The following is a 25,421-nucleotide window of genomic DNA, read 5'->3' on the forward strand; positions in this document are numbered from 1 at the left end:
TGAAATACTTTATAGTAAATTTAAAGTTGATACCTTGTATTTGAAAATGAAACTTTACTAAATTGATGAGAAAAGGACAATTCAGTTCATAATTTGTATTTCTGATTTTTTAAAAATAGGAACATTTAGTTGGAATAATTTTGTATTGTGAGGATAAAAAAAACATGCATTGTATTTTGATTCCTATAAGGTAAATTCAGTTCATAAATTGTCTCTCATTTTAAAAATAATATTTGATAACTTATTTCTGTCAAGAAAAGGAACAAAAATTATACTGAAGAGAAACAGGAGCTTGCATGGTTACTTTTAGTGAGAAATAGACTGGGATTGTGTGGGTCTGAGGGAAAGTGTGAAGAAAAGACAGGTTAATATATTATTAGCAGATAAACTGAACACAACTGCTGACAGGAAAATATTTCACAGAGATTGTACTTAATTTTAGCCTGTGAGGTGACAAAAGGGAAGAAATAATAGACCTGGGGTATAGAGGGATAGATAAAGACACAAAAATTAGAGGGAATCATTGAGTAAATTAGCCACCCAATCTGAGGAAGGGATGGGTAAAACTAAGAGTGACAGAGCAGTTACTGGAGAGGGAAAGTCCATGTCTGGGAAGATGAAATCTGAGGTAAGATCATGGGAGATTTGAAATGGAGACCAAACAAAAAATGCTGGATAAATATATTTTTTTGCAACTTGAGATGGGGAAAAATTCAGCTGATTAGTCCCAAAAGTACCAATCACATTAATAGTGTCAGGAGGGAGGGGGTGAGTTCGCTAGTGTTTTTATTGGATAACTAAGATAAATATTGATCAGTGAGACCATTTGGCTCATTTAATGCATCCTTCCAGTAGAAACCTAAGATGCCTGTATCACTGTATCTAACTATTTAAATGATTTAATTTTAGATTTTTTGCCTCTACTACCCTCCCCAGGCACCCATTTCAGATACTGATCATTCTTTCTGTGAAGTGCTTCTTGCCTTAGTTATGAACTCTTTTACCAGGTTTATACCAGTCTTGTAGTTACAGTTTAACTTAAAATATTTCTGTGGATTTGCCTTTTTTATTTGATTTAGTACCTTAGCTCTGATCAAAGACTGAGCAAACTTCCCTAGAGGTGAGTGATCTGAGAGGTGTTTAAAAATAAAGGCCCATGACCATCTCAAGGCAACTAGGGATGGGCGTTAAATATAATCTTGTCAGCATTGTCCACATCCGGAGTAAAAATGAAAAAGGGAATTGACAAGATAGATAATTTCCAAGTTTATTTTTCTAATGGGGAATCTGTAATAAAGGGACATTGATTTAAAATTACAACTAAGGTGCTGAAAAGATAATCCAGGATAAATTTCCTGGATGCAAAGGATTGTGGGAATATGAAACACACTATCACAGAAGGTGATTGATGCAGATTTAATTCAGGTATTTAAAAGGGGATAGCTGCTTGGTTTGTAAGGATATTAAGTGACATGGAGAAAGTGCTAAAACATGAGGTTAAGAGGGTAGATCCACCATAGTTAACAAAATGGTGGAGCATGCTCAATGGCCTATTGCTGTGTTCCTTGAGGTTACCAGACTGATCTCGACCATGACGTTTGGGTGGGTATGGATAATGTCGCACTGAGGAGAGAGGAATCAGAGGCATTCGCAGTGGGTGCCCTTGAACAACTGGTTCAAAAACAGTAGTACCAAAAACCTGCTGTAAGTTATTTGACGACAATTGGCTATGGAATGTGGAAGGTTTTGTGAGACAAGTTTCCTTCGAGACATTTCAACATCATGGTGCCATGATATCGATTTCTCTGCTCCCAATAAAGGCTGGCTGGGCCCTTGAAGCAAATGTAATTTTGTTCACTGGACAATGTAGTCACAAGTGGATTTGTTGTTATTCATGTCTTTCAAGAACCAGCGTCAAAGGTTGCAAAAAGCGTACAAGGACATTGACCACAGCAGGTGGGTATATTTCATCAGGACACCGTGCTTTAACAGACAATCACCCTTACCCCTTGGTCTCATCCTCAAGAGGCCATATCTGCAAGTATTGACTGTAAATGATTCTCCCTGATGCCATATATATTTTTGGAGGAGCCTTTGATTGCCACCAGAGATGTTCACATTGTCCACACTGACCAATGTTGGGCTGTTGGATCCCAGGAGAAGCTTGTGACTTGGGAACACAATCAATTAAACTCTCAAGCCCTTCTAAGTGGTTTCTTCCACTGAAGGAGTTCTCTGCACTGTGAAGTGCAAGATCCTCAAAAGCTTACTTCCCTTCTGCCTTTCATTGCCATTTCATGTATAATTTTTGTCACTCTACTACTTGCAACTCTTGTGAGGCATCTGTGCTTTCACTATCTCTGCTCTGGGAAGCATTGAGTGCTCTTATCGTACATTCTGAATAATGGGACTTGATTTTGGTGGGTGGGGGAGTTATTCTATCAACATCTTTATTGGAGTGTGCAGCAAACATTGTTGGCTCCTTTCCTACACTGAATCTATGACAATACTGGTGCTAAGATAGTCTTCTGTCAACTGTAATAATTGATCAGTTTTGCCTAATCAAGAAGCAAAAGGGCTTTACTCAGTCACATTGTATACCCCCTTCCTCCAAAAAGAAACCCCAGATAGTTCCTGCCCAATGTTGGATCTTAAACTTATGAGGAAGTTTACAATGCAAGCTGGGCACAGTTGACCTAAATGATACTTTAATGTCACAGTTTAGCTGTACCTTTTACAGGTGCCTCAGGTTTAGTTTTGAGGGTCCTAGACACCAGTACACACTGCTGTTTTTTGGGCTTTATTCAGCTGTGTGTGCGTGAAATCTCTTGTCTGTCTTGTAGTCCTTATAAAGCTGTAGCTCTTCGCAGCACCATGGCCAGAGGCCATTCATTAGATCACAAAGAGGTTCCAAGAATTTCAGGTTCTCTGTTAACTATGAGACATCTTAGTGCTAAAACAGGCCCTGACATTTGTAGCACCTTGTATCGGACAGGCTGAGGAAAATTCTTGTCCCCATAACTGCACAGTTATATAGACACTGATGTTTCATCTGCACAAGGGGACTCAGATTTTACCAGAGCTTTCTTTGTGTTTGTGGACTGAAGATGTCCTGTTTATCATTCTAAATACTTGACTGTTTATGATATGCCTATAGTGGAACTTGTGTTGCCAATGGTCACTCCAAGTTCCCATTGTCCCAGCTGGTAGAGGTGGGCTAAGCCTCTGCTCTGAATTAGAAGGTGGTTGGAGGAGCGAAATGTTCTCAACATTTCTGCTATAGACACTACCTTCTGAAATAATAATGCTGGTACCAGATGCTTCCCTTTTGAAAATAAGTACTTAAAAGTCCTCTTGGCATATGAGCTTCTGCTCAACTGTTCCCTCAGGGTTTTTGCATGAAAGAAGTGTAGAATATCCATCTCCGTCAGGTATTCTTTTTGGGTAAAATGAACTGACACTTGGGCTTATCCAGCTTTATTTTTATTGTGTCATAATACAAAGGTCATATGGACAACAACCCCACCATCATGACATTGAAGTGTTTTGTAGGGAGGCTGTCCTTCATGTGATTTTCCTCCAGTGATCGGTGCTGGCCCATTCTAGTTGTGTGGAAGATATTCTTTAGATGACCAATCTTGCGTTTGTATAACTAGTTTGTGAAGATTACAGACTTAATGCTTACAGGTATCAGAAATCACATTCATTTTATGTCTCCAGATTCTAGAGAAGTTTAAAGACATTGCCGTTCATTTTTCCAAAGATGAATGGGCAGAACTAAGTGAATGGGAAAAGATCCGTTATAAGAACGTGAAGCAGAACTATGAAACTATGCTTGCAATAGGTTTGTACAAAATCATTTTTTTTTCTTCTGGAAACTTTAATATCTACTGGCATACATTTCTTCCAATATTACACCCAAGTGAATATTCTCCTCATATGAGGTGAGACATTTTGTCAGGGATTTTCCATTTCATCACTGCTGGCACACATGAGGAATGCATATTAGCAATTTCAGCACCCCAGCCCATGATTTTCTGAATATGAATTTAAAGGCTGGGTGTTCAGAATTTCCCAATATGCGCTCCTGGTGAGCGTCAGGATTGCTGAAGTGAAAAATCCTCTCTGATTGTTGGTAGGCTTGCGATGTGGGGGCAGCGCAGCTGATCCTGATCCTGCCCTCACCTCACTATCGCACACGCACATTTTTTTCTCAAGAACATGTCCTATTGTACCAGTGTGGCTTTTCCTTCAGTCTTTGTACAAAACTACTAAATGGTCACCATTAAATACTAAATCCAGAATAAAAACAGTAAATATTGGAATAAGGGAGGTGAACTCTGTATCTCAGATGCCATGAGGGACCTGCCACTCCCTCGCTCCTGAGAATGACCATCAATTGTCACTTATGTAAATCTCCTTCTTTTGGACTATCCAATGAGTCCAATAGGGATCAGTGGCATAATAGTAAAGAAAAACTTGGAGAACAAGGCTGTTGGAGGGCATGGGTCTGAGTGCTGTGTTCCCAGCACCCCAGCATAACATTAAAGCTCCTTTACATCTCAGCAGTCTGGGCTGGATTTAAATCCAGGTGCCATTGATGAAAGGAAAGCCTCTATATGGCTCTTAACTGATACTATTCTAATATAGTTAGATTCAACAGATGCCCCACATCAGTTAAGTTAAGCCAAATAAAATACAAGCAATTGTCCACTGTAAATGATTGGAATATCTTAATTTTCACAGGATTGAATGTACCAAAGCCAGCATTCATGTCAAGACGTAGCAGGGGGCGCCAACCCCCTGTATATGATTCTAGCGACTCGGATGAGGAGTGGACGCCTAAACCACTTGTGAAAAATCCACCACGTAAATTGAATGTGTTGTCTTCATTAAAATATTAAAAGTGCTTTTTTTAAAAACAAATCCTGATTATAAGCAGTTTGGTCAGGAGCTAGTACATATTTGTTGTCAGGAAGCAGTTACTTTTAAGTTTGGGGGAGCAGGAAAGATAAGTAAATTGTCTGATGACATTTTACCTTACCTCACTGTAATACAGAGAAACGATATTGGGACAAAGGATCAGGATAATGAAACAGTTTGGGTAGAGATAAGGAATAAAACGCGGAAAAAAACACTAGTGGGCGTAGTATATAAGTCTCCTAATAGTTGCAACTCTGCTGGAAGAAGTATTAATCAGGAAATAGTTGGGGCATGTAATAAGGGAACAGCTATAATTATGGGGGATTTTAACTATCATATTAACTGGACAAATCAAATTGGGCAGGGCAGCCTTGAGGAAGAGTTTATTGAGTGTATTAGGGATGGATTTCTTGAGCAGCATGTAACTGATCCTACAAGGGGGCAAACAACCTTGGACCTGGTCCTGTGTAATGAGCCAGGATTAATTAATAATGTCCTAGTTAAGGACCCCCTTGGAATGAGTGACCAAAACATGGTTACATTCCATATCCAATTAGAGGGTGAGAAGGTTGGTTCTCAAACAAGCGTACTGAGCTTGAATAAAGGAGACTATGATGGTATGAGAGCGGAATTGATCAAAGTGGACTGGGAAAATAGATTAAAGGGTAAGACGGTACATGAGCAGTAGTGTTCATTTAAGGAGTTATTTTACAACTTTCAAAAAATATATATTCCAATGAGGAAAAAAGGGTGTAAAAGAAATGATGTGGAGATGCCGGTGATGGACTGGGGTTGACAATTGTAAACAATTTTACAACACCAAGTTATAGTCCAGCAATTTTATTTTAAATTCACAAGCTTTCGGAGGCTACCTCCTTCCTCAGGTGAATTTAAAATAAAATTGCTGGACTATAACTTGGTGTTGTAAAATTGTTTACAATTGTAAAAGAAATGACAGCCATCCATGGCTAAGTAAAGAAATTAAGGATAGTATCCGACTAAAAACAAGGACATATATGGTAGCCAAACTTAGTGGGAGGATAGAAGATTGGGAAGTCTTCAAAAGACAGCAAAAAGTAACTAAAGGATTGATTAAGAAAGGGAGATAGATTATGAAAATAAATTAGCAAAAAATATAAAAACAGATAGCAAAAGATTCTATAGTTATATAAAAAGAAAAAGGGTGGCTAAGGCAAACGTAGGTCCCTTAGAGGATGAGACCGGGAAATTAATGGTGGGAAACATGGAGATGGCAAAAATGCTGAACAAATCTTTTGTTTTAGTCTTTACGGTAGAGGACACTAAGAATATCCCAACACTGGACAAACAGGGGGCTCTAGGGGGGGAGGAGCTAAATACGATTAAAATCACCAAGGAATTGGTACTCAGTAAATTAATGGGACTCAAGGCGGTTAAATCCCCTGGACCTGATGGCTTACATCCTAGGGTCTTGAGGGAAGTGGCAGTGGGGATTGTGGATGCTTTGGTAATAATTTTCCAAAATTCTCTGGACTCGGCAAAGGTCCCGGCAGATTGGAAAACTGCTAATGTAACACCCTTATTTAAAAAGGGTAGTAGACAGAAGGCTGGAAATTATAGACCAGTTAGCCTAACATCTGTGGTAGGTAAAATTTTGGAGTCTATTATTAAGGAGACAGTCGCGGAACATTTGGATAAGCATAATTTAATAGGACAAAGTCAGCATGGCTTTACGAAGGGGAAGTCATGTCTGACAAATTTGCTTGAGTTCTTTGAGGACATAACGTACAGGGTGGATAAAGGGGAACCAGTGGACGTAGTATATTTAGACTTCCAGAAGGCATTCGACATGGTGCCACATAAAAGATAATTGCTCAAGATAAAGAATCACTGGATTGGGGGTAATATTCTGGCATGGGTGGAGGATTGGTTATCTAACAGGAAGTAGAGAGTTGGGATAAATGGTTCATTCTCGGACTGGCAACCAGTAGCCAGTGGTGTTCCGCAGGGGTCGGTGCTGGGTCCCCAACTCTTTACAATCTATATTAACGATTTGGAAGAGGGGACCGAGTGTAACATATCAAAGTTTGCAGATGATACAAAGATGGGAGGGAAAGTAGAGAGTGAGGAGGACATAAAAAACCTACAAGGGGATATAGACAGGCTGAGTGAGTGGGCGGAGATTTGGCAGATGCAATACAATATTGGAAAATGTGAGGTTATGCACTTTGGCAGGAAAAATCAGAGAGCAAGTTATTATCTTAATGGCAAGAAACTGGAAAGTACTGCAGTACAAAGGGATCTGGGGGTCCTAGTGCAAGAAAATCAAAAAGTTAGTATGCAGGTGCAGCAGGTGATCAAGAAGGCCAACGGAATGTTAGCGTTTATTGCTAGGGGGATAGAATATAAAAACAGGGAGGTATTGCTGCAGTTATATAAGGTATTGGTGAGACCGCACCTGGAATACTGCATACAGTTTTGGTGTCCATACTTAAGAAAAGACATACTTGCTCTCGAGGCAGTACAAAGAAGGTTCATTCGGTTAATCCCGGGGATGAGGGGGCGGACATATGAGGAGAGGTTGAGTAGATTGGGACTCTACTCATTGGAGTTCAGAAGAATGAGAGGCGATCTTATTGAAACATATAAGATTGTGAAGGGGCTTGATCGGGTGGATGCGGTAAGGATGTTCCCAAGGATGGGTGAAACTAGAACTAGGGGGCATAATCTTAGAATAAGGGGCTGCTCCTTCAAAACTGAGATGAGGGGAAACTTCTTCACTCAGAAGGTGGTAGTTCTGTGGAATTTGCTGCCCCAGGAAGCTGTGGAAGCTACATCATTGAATAAATTTAAAACAGAAATAGACAGTTTCCTAGAAGTAAAGGGAATTAGGGGTTACGGGGAGCGGGCAGGAAATTGGACATGAATTTAGATTTGAGGTTGGGATCAGATCAGCCATGATCTTATTAAATGGCGGAGCAGGCTCGAAGGGCCGATTGGCCTACTCCTGCTCCTATTTCTTATGTTCTTATGTTGATTCCTCTTTGGAATGGAATACGCTAGATATTTTTAGAATTGTCACGCTGTCAACATAATTAAACTGAAATCTGAGATTGTCTAAATCAGAACTGATCTCTTTTTTTTAAAGAGGTGAGAATCTTTAAGCCTCTCTTGAAGAATGGAGATACCAAGAAGAGCATGAAAGAGAATACCAGAAAGGTAATTCAATGTGAACAGAGATTTTTATCAGACTAATATATTAAGATGGAAACAAACTACTAGACATTCATAGCAGGCCTGTCAACATCTGAAAGATATATCCCACCCAAATGTTAACCAGTCTTTCTTCAGAAATGAATTGACCTGCTACACACTTCCAGCGTTTTATGTCTTTATCTCAGATTTCCAGCACTCAATTATTCTTCTTATCTCTGCTACATAAGTGCCTAATTTGCAGCCCATGGTCACTGACAACTTGGTTCTACTTGTGTTTATATTTCTTACTTGCCTACTTCTCCTGTTTGAATTTCATGGCCTGGAGATTTGGAAAGGACTCTAATTAGTGCTGTTGGTGGATAAATCCTCCATCAGCATCCCAAAATCTGTGAATAACAGCAGCTTGAAGTATTTGCAAACTAATCAGAACATGGACTAAAACTCTAAATGTTGCCCATGGAGTTCCATGGTATGTATCTAACTGGTTCACAAAGACAGACCTGCTTGGTCACTGCTGCAGCTTTAAGATCTCAAAGTTCGTAGTTTTTAGCCAGGGTTCCTGCTTTTGATTGCTAAGTTTTGAGCTCTGCTGGAAAAGTACTTGTGTGTAGGTTTTCGAGGCCACCATGATCAAGCTGTGCTTTGGCATCTCCTGAGACTTGAGTTACCTGCCAATACTTGCTGTCGAGAGACTTGGACAAGGCACTGCAGCACAGTCGAAACCTATAGAACTGTACTTCAATTCCTTTAGGAGAGCAGGGAGAAAACATGGAAAGCAAGTATGGTTGCTGATAGGTACTTATCTATAACAGTTAATTCCTTACCTCTGATTTTGTTTTTGTATTCTAAATTCCTGTGTTCAGCATTCACAAAAACAGCTGGTGGAGTGGATGTGCTAAGGTTAGGAAAGATAATTCCATGTTCCACAGAATGAAGATCTTTGTTACCAGTTACTTTTGTACATCAGAAAGAATTTAATGTTTTTAGGCACTGTGAAATATTTCCTCTCCTTTAGAGATTGTGCATGGTGTGGGAAGACCAAAGGTGAAGTATTAAAATTTTGGGTCGAATCTCCTGCTCCCATTTTCCTGAAGGCACTGATTCATGCGTAGATATGTTTTCTTAGTCTGTGCTGACTTAATGGGCAGCCCTGTTGGCATTTGCTAAATGGCTGTTTGTGATATGTTAGACTCTTTATTGTTGGAGAACGTCAGTGCAGTTTTGGTGTACACGCACACACGTGCACACCCTTTCCAGAAGTGATGATTAGTTAACAATCAGTGGGAATCCTGGCTAATTGTGTTCCCTGCCTTGCAAAAAGATGCTGAGGTTAATTGTAATAGATATACTATGTTTGCTGAGACCAGCGAACTCAACACAGGACTACAGTATCAAACATGGGAACTTTCTGATATATGTAGCTTAGTACTACACTGGGGAGCAACTGCATTTCCCCAAAGGGTAATTGGGTAGCTTTATTTATTACAAGAACTAATGGAGTGGAAACTTAGACAAATGGTTTGACTTATACATAATTTCTTTAGTAATACAGGCAGTCCCGAGGCAGCTATTTTCTAATTCAGGAGCTGTGAGGTACGTTTTTACCGTCACATTCTGCATTTCAGAAGCAAATAGCCCCATCACAAATCGCGTCCCATTCAGAAGAGGATAAAGATGAAGGTTTCAGAGGCTTCACTGAGGACACTGCCTCAGCTAAGGAAGAGACAGTTCTAGTGAAAAAGTTCAAATTAGAAACAAGTACCTTGGTTTGTGAAAGTGAATCTCCTAGTGAATCCATAAAAGGTATTTATCCTGGAATAAAGGATGTCATTAAAGTGTTTCTATTTTAAGTAATTGAGAATTTTTTAATGGGGCGAGATGCTCTGTGTTGATGTGACCACTACAGTAGTCATTCAAGTCAGATTATTTCAATATCTTGAGTAATATGTGAATACCTTCAGCATTTACTCTTCAACCAAAAATTTGATCCTGATCATTTTTATTTATTCCACAGTTGGCTGTACTGGAAAGACTTTGGCGTTAGCAAATGAAGAAACAACCAAAGAGACTGAAAAGAGAAGATACAGTTTGAGAAAGAGAGAGAGAAAAGTTTATACTGAAGAAAAGGAACTTTGTGACGATGATTACCTGTGTATGTGGAAAACCAATCAAAGTAACCTATTCATTTTCTGAGGGCAGGAATCATTTATGGGAGTTTTGGTAGGCCAGGGCTTCGGTATAACTTTACAACATGCCAGAGTCGTGGGACAGGAGTGGAGGTCTCTGTTTGCCCACGAACAGACCACTGCTTTTTTCTTTTTTATTAAAGTAATGGAATCATAAGTATGATCCTCAAACTATTGATAAAAATTCTGTAATCTTGTAATAAAATAGAATGTGACTTATTCAGTAATCATAAACTAATAGCTCCTGATTATAGGGAACAGCAGCCCCATGTCTATTTCAGGCAATGCATTTCTTTGCATTTATTCACTTACTGTAAACCAGTGGTCCTGCTGGTAAGTCCGCATACTTCCCCCGGGAAACTTTTCTGCCCTACCCTTGTGGAGCTCCCAGTAGATGGTTATCTATTATTAGTGCGGGAGCCACCTGACTAGCCTCTAGGTTGAAGTAATGGGGACTTAAAAAGGAAAGGGGTATAACTTGAAGAGAAACCGGGTGGGGGAAATTTCATAAACTGAATTCTGCAGTATTCTACTTCCTTTTGGTGGACAGCAAAGGAAAGGAGAGGGAATGGTATGGAATGGTGATGAAATTAGAAGTCTAGAAAGCCCAATGGTGAAGGGGAATTGGCTCCAAAATGCCACTGAGCCAGATTATAAGTGTCACTGTTCTGTGGTTTGGTGGGACTACTTGAACTCAGCCTTCAGATAAGCAGTCGTTCTCTAGCCTTTGAACTCTGCTATTTTTCTTATACTGGTTATGAACTGAGAGTTAGATAAACACAGAATGATGCTACTTTTTGAAAGAAAAGAAATATATAAGGAAATGATTTAAACTCTCTACCATTTCTCTGCAGTTCTACTGTAGCCAGGCCCAGATGTACACGTTAATGGTCATCCCATAGTTAAAAGCTGCAATATGTGGAGATGCTGCAGGAGGTCATGGAACTGCCAAGGAAAAGTGGGATTTGCAGTCAGTTGATAAAAATCCTGGTTTTGTCCAGCACATGATTGTTGGAGCCAATTCCTGATGAGAGAAAGAATCTGTCTTTCCCTCTGTACAGATTTGTTGTGATATAGGTGGATTGTGACCTGACCTAGGTGGGATTCAAACTGCAGGCTAAGTTATTCTGAGTTAATGGCAGTAGTAAATTTTAATTGTTCGGCCATTACACCTCAACTGTCTCCAGAGCATGTCCTGTTGACCCGAGCAATTCCTACAGATTAGATAGGATTCATTGCTATAGTGTGTTTAAAAAGCACAAATATATTGGCTGGTCAGTAGCTGTAGCTACTTTTTCAATCATTGCTATTAGTGTCGGATGCTTTTTTTTCTCAGTGGGGGTCAAGTTACTGGGAATTTGGGCACAGATGGGAATGCAGGGTTAATTGTGTGTGTGCTACTTAAACAGACTAGGGTTCTGAGCAGTGTATTTGACTTTTACCACTCTGAAAACAATATCTACAGATGGTGGAGGTGTTTATTGAGAAACAATTAGATGTAGCAATGAAGGATGGGGGGTTCTGTATAGTCTTTCTGGATGGATGACTGATGATATGCCGAATTGCCCTCCTCCATAATTACCTTCTGAACACTGCGCTATTGAGCAGTACAGCAGGATTAGTTCACTGGCTCTTTGCTTCCGTATGTTCCAGATGAAGCATTCATAGAGTCACAGAAATTTATGGCACAAAAGGAAGCCATTTAGCCCAGCACACCTGTGCTGGTTCTCTGGAAGAGCTATCCACTGAGTCCCTTTCCCCAAACCTTTTACATTTTACTTTTCTCAATACTTATCCACTTCCCTTTGGAAAAACTATAATGGATTCTGCTTCCACCACTGTTACTGGGAAGGCGTCCTAAGTCCTAATAATTTTCCGCATAAAAGAAATCTCCTGACCTCTCCCTTCGTCCATATCTTCACTCTGTCCTCCCAACACCTTGTGGTTGAGTAGAGTGATATAGTGGTTGTTTTCACAGAGGCAAAATCAACTCTTATGAATGGGCAGTCTTTATGAACATGTTACAGATTATCTTCAAAGAGTAGAACTATCCAGAGATTGTTCTCATGGCCCTATTTCAAAACAAAAAACTGCCAGTTATGCTCCAGAATTCTGGAGGAAAGACTGGTGGCTGTGGATTGATATTTCAGATTGTTTGAAAGGGGAGATTTTGAGATGTAATATCTTCTTTTCCCCTCACCATAAAATGTTGCACAGGATTCATCCTTTCTGTCCAAGGATGTTAAAGTTTTTGGATTTTCCGACTCCTTGTAGAGTGAGCCATTGGATGATCCCTTTGATTCATCTGGTATTTGCCACAGCGACCTATCAAACTTCCAATTGGTGGCATGGCTCTTGAAAATCCAGCAGCTCGTGGCAGAGATATTATCGGCATTAAAGAAAATTTGTATCTAGCAAGGCTCTACAGGGCTTTATGGATGTGTTTTGCCCCTTATGTCCTTGTTGCACTTCGATCTAATTGTATGTGATGTATCTTGTCCTTGCTTCAGGGTTTGTGAAACATGACTGTCTCCAAGTTTCCTCAGACTATAGGTTGCAGGTTGAGGCAGAAGGACAGCACTGTATGGGGTCTCGATACAGGAGAGGGTCTTCAAAAGCTCATCCCTTTATTGCATTGTCCTATGTGCATTTAGTCCCCAGCATGCTGATAATGATACTTTGAACCCATGAGCTCCTGCAAGGTTTAATTTATTTTTCTCAAGACAACATCTTCTGTGAGCACGACTGAGTTACAGGTCTTAGTGGCAGAATTCTAGCATCTTCTTTGACATGTAGATAGGGAATCCCTTAGGCTTCACTGATTTTATTGCTTAAGATTGAAGTTGGTTTTCACTTGTCTGAGATTATGGTATCAAAGTTCCATCTGTCCCAGCCTCAGGACATCGCTGCAGGAGTTCTTCAGGGCAGCATCCTTGGCCCAGACCTCTTAAGATGTTTCATCAACGACCTTGCCTCCATCATTGGTCAGGAGTGGGGCTGTGAGCTCCAATCACAACTCATAAGATATTGAAGCATTCTATGACAACCTACAGCAGGACCTGGACAACATCCAGACTTGGGCTGACAAGTGCCAGCTAATATTTAAACTTTTATAAATGCCAAGCTATGAACATCTAAAACGAAGGAAGGACCAACCACCTCATGATATTCAGTGCTACTACCATTGCTGAGTTCTCCCATCATGGGTCTCGCCATTGACCAGGAGTTCAACTGGACTTGCATATCAACAATGTGGCTACAAGAGCAGGGCAGAGGCTGGGTACTCTGATGAGTGGCACATATGCTGACTCCTCAAAGGCTCTCCACCATCTGTAAGGCCCAAGTTAAAAGTGCAGCTACAACAACGGTCAAGAAACTCAACATTTTCAGTACCTCTTCCACTCGAGTCAGTATCCAACCCTTCTACCAGTGGCACACTGTAGCTGCAGTTTGCACTTATGTAAAGGTGCACTGTAGCAACTCACTGAGCACATTTCAACAACAATTCTCAGCCTCAGGACTTCTACCAACAAGAAGGACAAGAGCAGTAATATCATAGGAAGACCATCACCTACTGGCTCCTATCCAAGTCACACACCATCCTGACTTGGACATATATTGCCATTCCTTCATTATTGCTGGGTCATAATCCTGGAAATCCATGCTTATTACTGTTGTGGGAACACCATCAGCACATGAATTCAAACAAAAGGTCCTACAACCACCCTCAGGGCAACTAGGGATGGTGAATATATGCAGTCTTGCCAGCTTCACCCATGTTCTGAACACATTTTTTAAAAACTCATTTAATCACGTAGCACACCAGCTGGAATATTCCAGAGCTTAGTGCCTGGTCGTGATTTGGTATTTTGGGGGCAAGAATTGACGATGCAGCCAGAATGATCCTGGGAGTCAGCGCGGTTTGGGAAGGGGTGTGGGAAGAAGATCACATAACTGAAAATGCAAATTTGCAGTGTCAGTGTCCCCAAGAGTGATTTGTCTGATGGTTTAGGGGTCTTTTCCAACTGGATACGGAGGTTGAACTTCGTTCAAAGAATGAGGAAGCTACAATCTATAGGAAGTAATCTCCATTTGTCTACTATATGTATGGCCTTCACCATTCTTTGAAATTCAGCCTCCATGTGCAAAATTCCCTTCCTGCCCACTCCTATTCTTATCTGGTGCGGCATGGCTTGGAGATACTGTTGCCAGATTTTGCATCGTTGCTGTTACTTGAGGTCAGTACTGCCTTCTTGAAGTAATGATGTGGAGATGCCGGTGATGGACTGGGGTTGACAATTGTAAACAATTTTACAACACCAAGTTATAGTCCAGCAATTTTATTTAAAATTCACAAGCTTTCGGAGGCTATCTCCTTCCTCAGGTGAACGATGTGGAAATGAAGTCCTCGAAATGAAGTCGCATTTATAATTCACAGAACAATGCTTGGTGATAACAGACAGTTTTTTCAACTGCCCGTTGCCAAGGCAATCAGTGTGCAGACAGACAGGTGTTACCTGCCAGGTCTCAGAATATACAAATCACCAAAAAAAACAACAAACAAAAAAAAAACAGAGATAGAGAGGTAGAAACATAGAAAAGACAGCAACTGACCCGTTATATTAAAAACAGATAACATTTGTTCGCTGGTGGGGTAACGTGTAGCGTGACATGAACCCAAGATCCCGGTTGAGGCCGTCCTCATGGGTGCGGAACTTGGCTATCAATTTCTGCTCGACGATTTTGCGTTGTCGTGTGTCTCGAAGGCCGCCTTGGAGTACGCTTACCCGAAGGTCGGTGGCTGAATGTCCTTGACTGCTGAAGTGTTCTCCGACTGGGAGGGAACCCTCCTGTTTGGCGATTGTTGCGCGGTGTCCGTTCATCCGTTGTCGCAGTGTCTGCATGGTCTCGCCAATGTACCATGCTCTGGGGCATCCTTTCCTGCAACGTATGAGGTAGACAACGTTGGCCGAGTCACAGGAGTATGAACCATGCACCTGGTGGGTGGTGTCCTCTCGTGTGATGGTGGTATCTGTGTCGATGATCTGGCATGTCTTGCAGAGGTTACCGCGGCAGGGTTGTGTGGTGTCGTGGACGCTGTTCTCTTGAAAGCTGGGTAATTTGCTGCGAACGATGGTCTGTTTGAGGTTGGGTGGCTGTTTAAAGGCGAGTAGTGGAGGTGTGGGGATGGCCATAGCGAGGTGTTCGTCATCATTGATGACATGTTGAAGGCTGCGGAGAACATGGCGTAGTTTCTCCGCTCCGGGGAAGTACTGGACGACAAAGGGTACTCTGTTGGTTGCGTCCCCTGTTAGTCTCCTGAGGAGGTCTATGCGATTTTTTGCTGTGGCCCGTCGGAACTGTCGATCGATGAGTCGAGCGTCATATCCCGTTCTTACGAGGGCGTCTTTCAGCGTCTGTAGGTGTCCATCGCGTTCCTCCTCGTCTGAGCAGACCCTGTGTATTCGCAGGGCCTGTCCATAGGGGATGGCCTCTTTGACGTGGTTAGGGTGGAAGCTGGAAAAGTGGAGCATCGTGAGGTTGTCCGTGGGCTTGCGGTAGAGTGAGGTGCTGAGGTGCCCGTCTTTGATGGAGATTCGTGTGTCCAAGAAAGAAACTGATTCTGAGGAGTAGTCCATGGTGAGCTTGATGGTGGGATGGAACTTGTTGATGTTATCGTGTAGTCTCTTCAGTGATTCTTCGCCGTGGGTCCATAGAAAGAAAATGTCGTCGATGTATCTGGTGTATAGTGTTGGTTGGAGGTCTTGTGCAGTGAAGAAGTCCTGCTCGAACTTGTGCATGAAAATGTTGGCGTATTGGGGTGCGAATTTGGTCCCCATGGCTGTTCCGTGTGTTTGGGTAAAGAACTGGTTATCGAAGGTGAAGACATTGTGATCCAGGATGAAGCGGATGAGTTGTAGGATGGCGTCCGGAGATTGGCTGTTGTTGGTGTTGAGTATTGATGCTGTCGCAGCGATGCCGTCATCGTGGGGGATACTGGTGTAGAGTGCCGAGACGTCCATCGTGGTGAGAAGTGTTCCTGGTTCAACTGGTCCGTGGGTACTGAGTTTTTGTAGGAAGTCTGTAGTGTCGCGACAGAAGCTGGGGGTTCCCTGTACGATGGGTTTCAGGATGCCCTCGATGTATCCAGAGAGGTTCTCACACAGGGTTCCGTTGCCTGATACGATAGGACGTCCAGGTGTGTTGGCTTTGTGTATCTTTGGGAGGCAGTAGAAGTCTCCCACGCGGGGAGTACGTGGGATGAGAGTGCGTAGGATGCTTTGAAGGTCTGGATCGAAGGTCTTGATCAGTTTGTTGAGCTGGTGGGTGTGTTCTTTGGTCGGGTCTGCGGGTAACCGTCTGTAGTGTTCCTGGTTGTCCAGTTGTCGGTATGCTTCTTTGCAATAGTCCGTTCTGTTCTGTATGACAATGGCTCCTCCTTTGTCCGCTGGTTTGATGACGATGTTGCGGTTGGTCTTGAGAGCGTTGATGGCGTTGCGTTGTGCTCGGGTGACATTCTGGACTGTCTTCTGAGTGCGGCTGATGAATCTGGCATTGACGCATTTCCTGACAGCTTGAGCATACATGTCCAGCTGAGGGCAGTGACCCTCTGGAGGAGTCCAGTTTGACTCTTTCCTCTTCGGTTGCTGTACCGCGGATCCCTCTGTCTGCTGTTCCGGATCGTCGATTGTCTCATTGGGTTCGCTGCTGAAATTTTGTGGTTTGTGGTAGAATTCCCGGAGCCTCATTCTCCTGATGAATTCCTCTGTGTCCGCCGCGAGACTAGTGGGGTCCATTTTGGTAGTGGGGCAGAAATTGAGCCCTCGGCTGAGAACTTCGATTTCGTCTGGTTGAAGGGTGTGGTCGGACAAATTGACGATAGACTTCCCTGTGGTTGCAACCGTGGTACCAGGGGAAGCTTGGTCGATGCTGGTGGTGATGCCGAGTTTCTCAAGCTTCCTGCTCTTGGTTTTCATGTAGGCAGCGTAGTTCCATTGCCTCGTCTGTTTGGCGGTATATCGTAGCTGGTCTGCTGTGTCCTGAGTACAGGTTGAGAGTATGGACTCTATCTTGGTTTCGAGGTTGTGGCGTCTGCTGTAGAGTTGGTAAAGAATAGAACATGTCGCCCAGAACAAGTCCTTTTATACAACAGAGTGGGGGAACACCTGACTGGCACTGGGTGTCATTTTCATTAATAGAAGGTTCCCCAGATGCTTTCCCGAGCTGATGGATCACGGAAATATTGTATTTGTCTGTGCGGACTGAATTTCAATCAAACAATGAGGAAGATCAAATCTACGGTAGGTAATCTATCCTTTCTCAGCACTAGCACCCTTCACCTTCATGAACACTGAAAAATAAACTGAGCTCCTGATCTGTCTTTAATTTTGCATTTTATGTGTTAGTTTGTGAAGACTGCGAGACATTTTTTATTGAAGAATGCCCTGTGCATGGTCCTCCAGTTTTCATAAAGGACACGGTTGTCGAATTCAGTCAACCAGACAGAGCACGTTTAACCCTTCCGGAGGGTCTCAGTATAGCGGCTTCAAAAATTCGAAAAGCTGGTCTTGGTGTATGGAATGAAGGGAAGGTTATTCCCAGAGGCGTTCACTTTGGACCCTATGAAGGAGTAGTATCAAATGAAGAAGCAGCTGCTGTCAGTGGTTATTCGTGGGCGGTAAGTGACTACTGTAGTTATCCAGTTCCTTATTTGTTAAAAGAAGTTCAGGACTTATTTGAATTTATTTTTAAAAATTATCCAAGGTTCTCATTCATGGTTGTTACTCAGTGAGTCCGACTGGTAAGTAGACAGTGGGTGAAGACAAAACCAGGTTTTGACGTGATGCCTCTTGTGTTTAAATAGCCTGTCAAAACACGAAAATATTCACAAAAATTCTTCTCCCTCCGCTGAGGCCAAAAAAGACTTCTCTCCCCCTCCAACTTGATTTAAAAAAACTGCTTTGCCCCCAGCTGAGGCAGTACTCGCACACCAGAATCTCCCTGAGGCAAAATTACTCACTAGATTTACTCTTCTCCCCGCCCCCTCCTCCCCACCCCGAGCTGAGGCAAATATTAAACTCTATGGGCCCGATTTTACCAGGGGCGCGGGTTGGCAGCGGGCGGTCAGTCGGGCTCGAGAAAAACGCGCCGTCCGAATTGAGTGCTTTGCGCGCGCGATCGCGGGATGATTGATGTAATGAGCCGTCAGTTACGGGTTCCGCGCTTCTCAGCTGCGTGCTGGCGGCCTGCTCATGCGCATTGACGTCGGAGCTCTATTTAAAGGGGCAGTCCACCAAAGCCCCTCCAGCCACAACCTACAGTCCATGAAGGATGGAGGAGCGCAGGGGCAAGGCTGCTCCCCGATTCATGGACCATGCCCTCCAGGTGCTGCTGGACGGGGTCCGCATGAGGAGGGAGACGCTGTTCCCCACGGATGGAAGGAGGTGCCCTGGCAGCGCCTCCAAGAGGGCATGGGAGGAGGTGGCCGCGGAGGTCACAAGCAGGGGCAACACCACCCACACTTGGATTCAGTGCCGCAAGAGATTCAATGACCTCACCAGGTCCGGGAAAGTGAGTACACTAACGCACTCTGCGTCACTCCGTCTTCCACATCACCTCAAACACCTCACAACCCCATCTCCACTGACAGCACTGCGCTCCCGCACCAATCCTCACAGCCACCCAACTATCATCCTCACAGTGTCTGCACGTACCCACCGTCCCTGTCCCCACTCGACCACTACCACACACCCCAATGCCCATACAATGGGATGGCCATGTGGCACACGCATCCTCCCATCCATCTGCCACACGCTCAACCCACTCACACCAATGCCTGAAGCGTCTCACATTGTAATCATCACTCAATAATGTTTTTGTGTTTTGCCCTCACAGGAGAAGAGGTGCAGGAATGCATGCGATAGGGCACGCACCGGAGGGGGCCCGCCACACGAGGTGGCTCTGACAGACGCCGAGGTCGAGGCACTGGAGATCAGCCGCACGCTGCATTGCCTGTCGGTGGCGGATGGCGAGGCTGGTTCTGTCGAAACGGCCGGTAAGGGAAAGCTGGCACTCATCACTCATGAGCGCGAATGATCTTAGCATCACATGGCATATGCCGCACCACCACATTTGGACACATGCCTGATATTGCCCTCTGTTCTCTTGCAGGGCCGTCTGCGATCGACATTTCGGTTGAGGGCGATCCTCAGAGGACATGCCCGTCTCTGAGGGTGCATCGTCACACATGATCCTTGCATCCACCAGCGCAGGTACACACACCTCGGTGGGTTCCCCCCCCCCCCCTCAGTTAGTTGGGATTGCACATGGTGAGTCACCGCGCACACGTGAGCATAAGCAGACCCTGGTGGCAGGGTCAGCCGTGGAGGGTCCGCGTCGGTGGGAGCACTCTTCTCCAGGCTCTGCTCAGCCGGACCCAGATGCTGAACCCAGGGGGCCACCAGTCAAAAGGAGAGTCGTCGAGGGGCACCAGCACATTGCTGAGGTACTGGGAGAGGTGCCACGCGCACTCTCCACAATCGCACGGAGGATGGAGGAGTCCAACTCCTGCATGAGGGGAATGGTGGCACAGGTGCAGGAGGGTATCGCCGAGATAGTGTCGCAGGGACGTTAAGGCATCTCTGAGATAGTGTCGCGGGTAGGTGTGGGAACGTCTGCGGTGGAGGACAGTCTAGCCTCCCTCGAGCGTCACGCACAGCTCACGAATGAGTCCATCCAGGCCCTCACAATGGCTGTTCGGATTCAGGGTGAGCAACATTCTGCCGCCATCAACAGGTTGACAGATACATTGGAGGTGGCCTTGCAAGGTCTCACCCACGCCATCCAAACTGCCGTCCAGCAGGGTGGAAGGGGTGATGTGGGCCTTGGCCATGAGAGGGAAGATGGTGAACGGGGAAATGGAAGTGTGGACGCTACTCAAGGCGCCCCCACGTCTCACCCGTTGCCCCCCTCTCAACCAGTGCCCGCAATAGTCCATCCTCTCCAGGTGGCCGAGTCTGCCCCTGCACAGGTGCAGGAGGAGCAGTCTGTGGAGGTGCCCTCACGGGCACCGAAACCCAGGGGGCGTCGGCCCAAAGCATCTACCAGGTCAGGGCACGAACAGGAGCAACCTGCCACCACCTCTGCTGGAGCCACAGGGGTAGCACCATGTAGGGGTACCCGGAAACGAAAGCCTAAAGTTCCGTGAGCACACAGGGATTGCACCAGGGTGTTTGTCTATTTGTTTTTTTTTATTTCCACTCTTTGAATGTCAACACAAAATAAACTCACTTTTTCTCACCAATGCAGCCACCTCTTGTCCATAATTCTGCGGCTTGTGCAATATGTCCCTTCCGTGCGCCACCCCGTCCCACCCATTGGGCATAATACAGTGGGTGCTGGTGTACAGGCACCACTCTTCTGTGGAGGGAGCCTGTATGGACCCTCGTCTGTGCACGTTATGGCATATGAACGCCTCACACAGTGTGATGTTAGGAGAACCGTTGGCATATGAGTGCCTCCCTGGCCTGATGGGCACGCAGGTGAGCCAGTGATCGGCCCATGGGTCGTTCCTCCTCCTCTCCCTCTTCCTCCTCCTCCTCTTCCTCCTCCTCCTCCTCCTCATTGTCGTCCTCAATGTGGGTGGCAGGTGTGCATGGGGCCTCCTCCAGCGGCACCCCTCTCTGTAGTGCCATGTTATGCAGGGCACAGCAGACAACTATAATTCGTCCCACTTGGAGTGGCGTGCATTGGAGCGCTCCCCCGGAACGATCAAGGCACCTGAAGCGCATCTTGAGCAGCCCTATAGCCTGCTCAATTGTAGACCTGGTAGCAATGTGGCTGTCATTATATCGACGCTGCGGCTCGGTAATGGGGTTCCTCAGAGGTGTCATAAGCCACGTGTGCAGGGGATATCCCTTGTCGCCGAGGAGCCAGCCGTTGCCGGTGTTGGGTGCGTGGAAGAGGGGCGGGACGGTGGACTCCCTGAGGACGAAGGCATCGTGGCAGCTGCCAGGGTATCTGGTGCACACGTGTAGGAATCTCTGGCGGTGGTCACAAATGAGCTGGGCGTTCATGGAGTGATACCCTTTCCTGTTGATGAACAGCCCTGGCTCATGTGGAGGTGCCCGTATCGCTATGTGGGTGCAATCGATTACACCCTGCACCTGTGGGAAGCCAGCCACAGCATGGAATCCAACCGCCCTCTCCGTCTGGCTGCGCTCATCCATGGCAAAGTTGATGTAGGTCGAGGCCCTGCGGAACAACCCATCGGTGACCTGCCTTATGCACTTGTGTGCAGACGATTGACAGACCCCGGTGATGTCCCCCGTGGCACCCTGGAAGGATCCGGAGGCGAAGAAGTTGAGGGCAGTGGTGACTTTGACGGCGACGGGTAAGAAGATGCTGCTTGGTCCATCCGGGAGCAGCTCGTCATTAAGGAGGCTGCAGATGTCGGCGACTACCTGGCGAGTGACTCTGAGCCTACGTATGCACTGCTGCTCAGAGAGGTCCATGAAGCTGAGCCTCGGTCTGTAGACCCTGTGCGGAGGGTAGTGCCTCCTGCGACGCATCTCTCTCTGCGGATGCCCTCCATCCTGCTGTGCAGGTGGATGTGCCACAGCACCGTGTTGTGGGGATGCACGTCTCTGAGGCGGATGGCGTGGACTGCGAGGCTGCTGAGGCTGGTCATGCTGTTCGTCCTCCGAGGATGTCAACGCAGCACCCATCTGGCAGGTGTAGGTCTGCGGGGTTGTGCATGCTAGAAAAGTGTGTCCTCGCACAGGGGTTGCACTTCCACACTGGTGAATCTTCTTGCTTGGAGGAGGGTGGTGGAGGGCAGGCGTTGCCCAATGTTACGGAGTGCCCTCCTGCGTTGGTGAAGGCTCTCCCCCCTCACCTGTGGAATGCACCTTGGCAGCTGCCACAGGCTGCTGGCTGCAACACGTCCGTTGGGAGTGTGAGTGTTTCCCCCAGTATGGGAAACAGTCTCATTTCACCGTAAAATCCCACACTTGTTATAAAAACAGCTCAATCAGGTCATTTAATGACCTGAAATACCGAGATAAATACACTCAAGTGGAACCTCGCTGGCTTTAATTGCCTGCGGGATTCCCACCAGCGGGGGCTACGCACGCACCCCCGCACGTCAGCGCGGAACCCGGAAGTGGGCGGGATCGAGGCGCGATCCGGTCCTGCTCCTCGATTTCGGGATTTTAGAGGCCCCCCCGCCGAGAACACACCCAAGACCGCATGCTAAAATCGGGCCCTATCTGTCCCCTTTGCCCTCGTGTTCCTCTCCTCCTTCCCATGCCACTTCACTGCTCACACCTCCTCCCCTTTCCTGATTCTACCCTTCCCCTGGCTTTGCACACATTAGGAAGTGTACATTGTTTGGGGGTCAGGATAAATAGCCAAATCTCTGGAGTTTGGCTAAGTTGAGGATATCAAGAATCTATAGTTGGCAGATACATTGAGTGCTTTCAAAACTAAAGTGCTGATTTCCCAATGCTGGGAAACTGGCGATGATTAGGTAACAATGGGAGGGTCCCATGAGATGTCTGAGTGGGAAAAAGTCAGAGGAGAGCTGAGCAGCCTTGGGGTGGGAGAAACATGTGGGAGAAATTGGAACGTGGCAGGGAGCATGTCTATTTTGACTTGATAACTAAGTTTCTTTTGTCTCCTTTAAATCTGTTTGACTTTTCCTGTGTCTTATTCTGTTCCTTCTGATGGTTTAAGGTGTGCACTGAGTATGCTCAGTATCTGGGATCTGGATACACACCACAAATACTGTGACCCTAGTTGAGTCGCAAAAAGCCTCCACAGATCATAAGTCTCCAAAAAAAGGTACTTGAGCCCTGGGCAGGTTGTGACTAGATGACCCTACCATAGGGAGAGAGCCATTATGTCCTCACTCATAATTGGGAAATATTGGTCCCCAAATATTCCTGTCAAAGGAAAGCATGATGCTGGAGATGGGGATTTAAATGCCACTGCTCACAGTTCCTTAACGTCAATCAGACATCTGTGGTTAGCACAGCATTCTGATCAGGACCTAAGGTCCCATCTCCAAATTCCTAAGAGGAAGATAGCTAGTATCTATGTCTATTGCATCCATAGCTTGCTTCCCTACTCCTGTTTTTGAAGAATAGAACCTGAAGGTAATGGATGGCCTTGCAGCTGTTATCATTTTTATTCAATGCCTTTGTACTGGAGCCAAGGTCAACTAAGAATGATCCTACACTCCAGTACCTTGTACTTTGTTCATATTCTTATTAATCTAGGCATGGTGATCTAATTCAGGTATTATCCTGTTGAAGCAGTTCCAGGAGATTGCCAGAGCCTGCTGTCATTGTCTTTATGGACAGGGGAGTCTGGCGTTATCTCAACCAACTCTCATCATTCCTAGTTTCAGAATGTATTGAACCGTAGTTGTCAAATACAAATCCTGGGCACTCTGATATCACAGTAATTCAGGGACATTTCCCGACTTTTCAAAACTTCCGTAGACTGTTCATCACCATAATTCTATGTTTGTAGCTCCTATGCCACATCATTTCAGTCTCAGCTATTTTATTGATCTGAGCACTCAGCAGCAAAGGTATAATCACAGAAAACAGGTAAGGGGATTGTCAGTTTTTACTAAAAGAAGTGGGAGGCTATTGCAATTCATGGCAAGCTTGATCACTGACTAAAATAAAGATAAAGTTGATTTTTTTTTATTAATCCAGTGGTTTTATCAAAATACTTTTCTGCAGATCAGCAAAGCCAACAAAGATTTTGAATACATTGATGCAAAGGATGAATCTAAATCAAATTGGATGAGGTAAGGCAATACTGATTCTATATTGTGAGGATCACAAGATAGTAACAGAGGAGGAAGATCAATTGGCAGATCTTAATTAATCCATCCAGAACAAGCCCCTTCCATTGCTCCAATGTTTCTCATTCTAGGCTTTGCGCTCCATCTTGGTGTCGGTTTCAATCGTTGATATACTCAGCCCTAAATTTACCTTTAACTAATTTGAACCTGCGTTTCCTTGTCTTGCCCCCGTAGTGCACAGGAATACTGTGATAAGGGTTTTCTGACCCGTGGGCTCTCTATACTTGGTTGGGCGGTTAAAGAAACACTGGTTCGTAGGGAACAAGGCTTATTTCCGGGAGAAAAATATCCAGAATAATCACATGAAGCACATGAACTGACCTTTTTACATCAGCATAAACCATTACTTAGATTAATAGTTTGCACACCTGCAAATTTTCAAGCTGATTTCTAATTGAGAGAATGGCATGCTGTTTGTGAGTGTAGGATTGTGGAATCACCCTTATAAGTGTAAGTTGTGGCTTAGTTGCGCATCACACAGTGCATTTTACCATTGAACCATCAAGGGAGGTCAGTTACTGCAAATTAGATAATGGCTAAGTTGCACTTTGTTTTGAGGAAGTACGAATACTTAATTTGTTTTTTTAACAAATCATTTTTTGCTGAAATAAATTAATTGTCTGTTGAGAAAGTTTGGTCTGCCTTTGTATATATATTTGAAAGAGACAGGAAGACTTTTATTGTCTACTACTTCTTTGATGACCATCTCCCTCCCACCGCCCCCCCCACCCCCCCGCCAACTTAATCCCATGCACAGTTCTCCATCTGAGGGGATGAACGGAGAGTATGCTTTCCGTCATGTCGCTAAATCGCTGTCAGTACTGTTGTTTAATGAATGTCCATTGGTGACAGATTGGGCTCGATTTTACCGTCAGGTTTCCTGTGGGTTTCCAGCGGGGGGGCCCCGAAAATCCCGATATCCAGTCACGTGACCGGATCGCGCCACGATCCCGACCACTTTCGGGTTCCCCGATGACGTGCGGGGCTGCGTGCGCGGCCCCCGCTGGTGGGAATCCCGCAGGCAATTAAAGCCAGCGGGGTTCCACTTGAGTGTACTTACCTTGCTTGTTGAGGTCATTAAATGAGCTGAATCAGCTGTCAAAACAGGAAGTGTGGGATTTTACCTTCAACGCAGAGTGTTTCACACACTGGGGGAAACAGTCTCCCTCCAACCAGGCGTGTTGCAGCCAGCAGCCTGTGGCAGCTGCCAAGGTGCACTCCACGGGGGGGGGGGGGGG

General features: G+C 45.1%; 2 protein-coding genes across 2 annotated transcripts in view; both read left to right on the forward strand.

Annotated features, from left to right (window-relative positions):
• The window catches only part of LOC137306208 (zinc finger protein 850-like), a 77,461-nt gene that overhangs the window by 10,532 nt on the left and 41,508 nt on the right, over positions 1–25,421 (forward strand). The window lies entirely within an intron of this gene.
• The window catches only part of prdm9 (PR domain containing 9), a 30,965-nt gene continuing 6,100 nt past the window's right edge, over positions 557–25,421 (forward strand). Inside the window, exons 1-8 of the mRNA XM_067975164.1 lie at positions 557–628; positions 3,721–3,844; positions 4,747–4,869; positions 8,051–8,121; positions 9,744–9,921; positions 10,133–10,270; positions 17,711–17,982; positions 24,059–24,126. Of these exons, the coding sequence (XP_067831265.1) occupies positions 557–628; positions 3,721–3,844; positions 4,747–4,869; positions 8,051–8,121; positions 9,744–9,921; positions 10,133–10,270; positions 17,711–17,982; positions 24,059–24,126 (1,046 nt within the window). The remainder of the gene's footprint in view (positions 629–3,720; positions 3,845–4,746; positions 4,870–8,050; positions 8,122–9,743; positions 9,922–10,132; positions 10,271–17,710; positions 17,983–24,058; positions 24,127–25,421) is intronic.

The sequence above is a fragment of the Heptranchias perlo genome, chromosome 42 (assembly GCF_035084215.1).
Source record: "Heptranchias perlo isolate sHepPer1 chromosome 42, sHepPer1.hap1, whole genome shotgun sequence".
Taxonomy (NCBI): Eukaryota; Metazoa; Chordata; class Chondrichthyes; order Hexanchiformes; family Hexanchidae; genus Heptranchias; species Heptranchias perlo.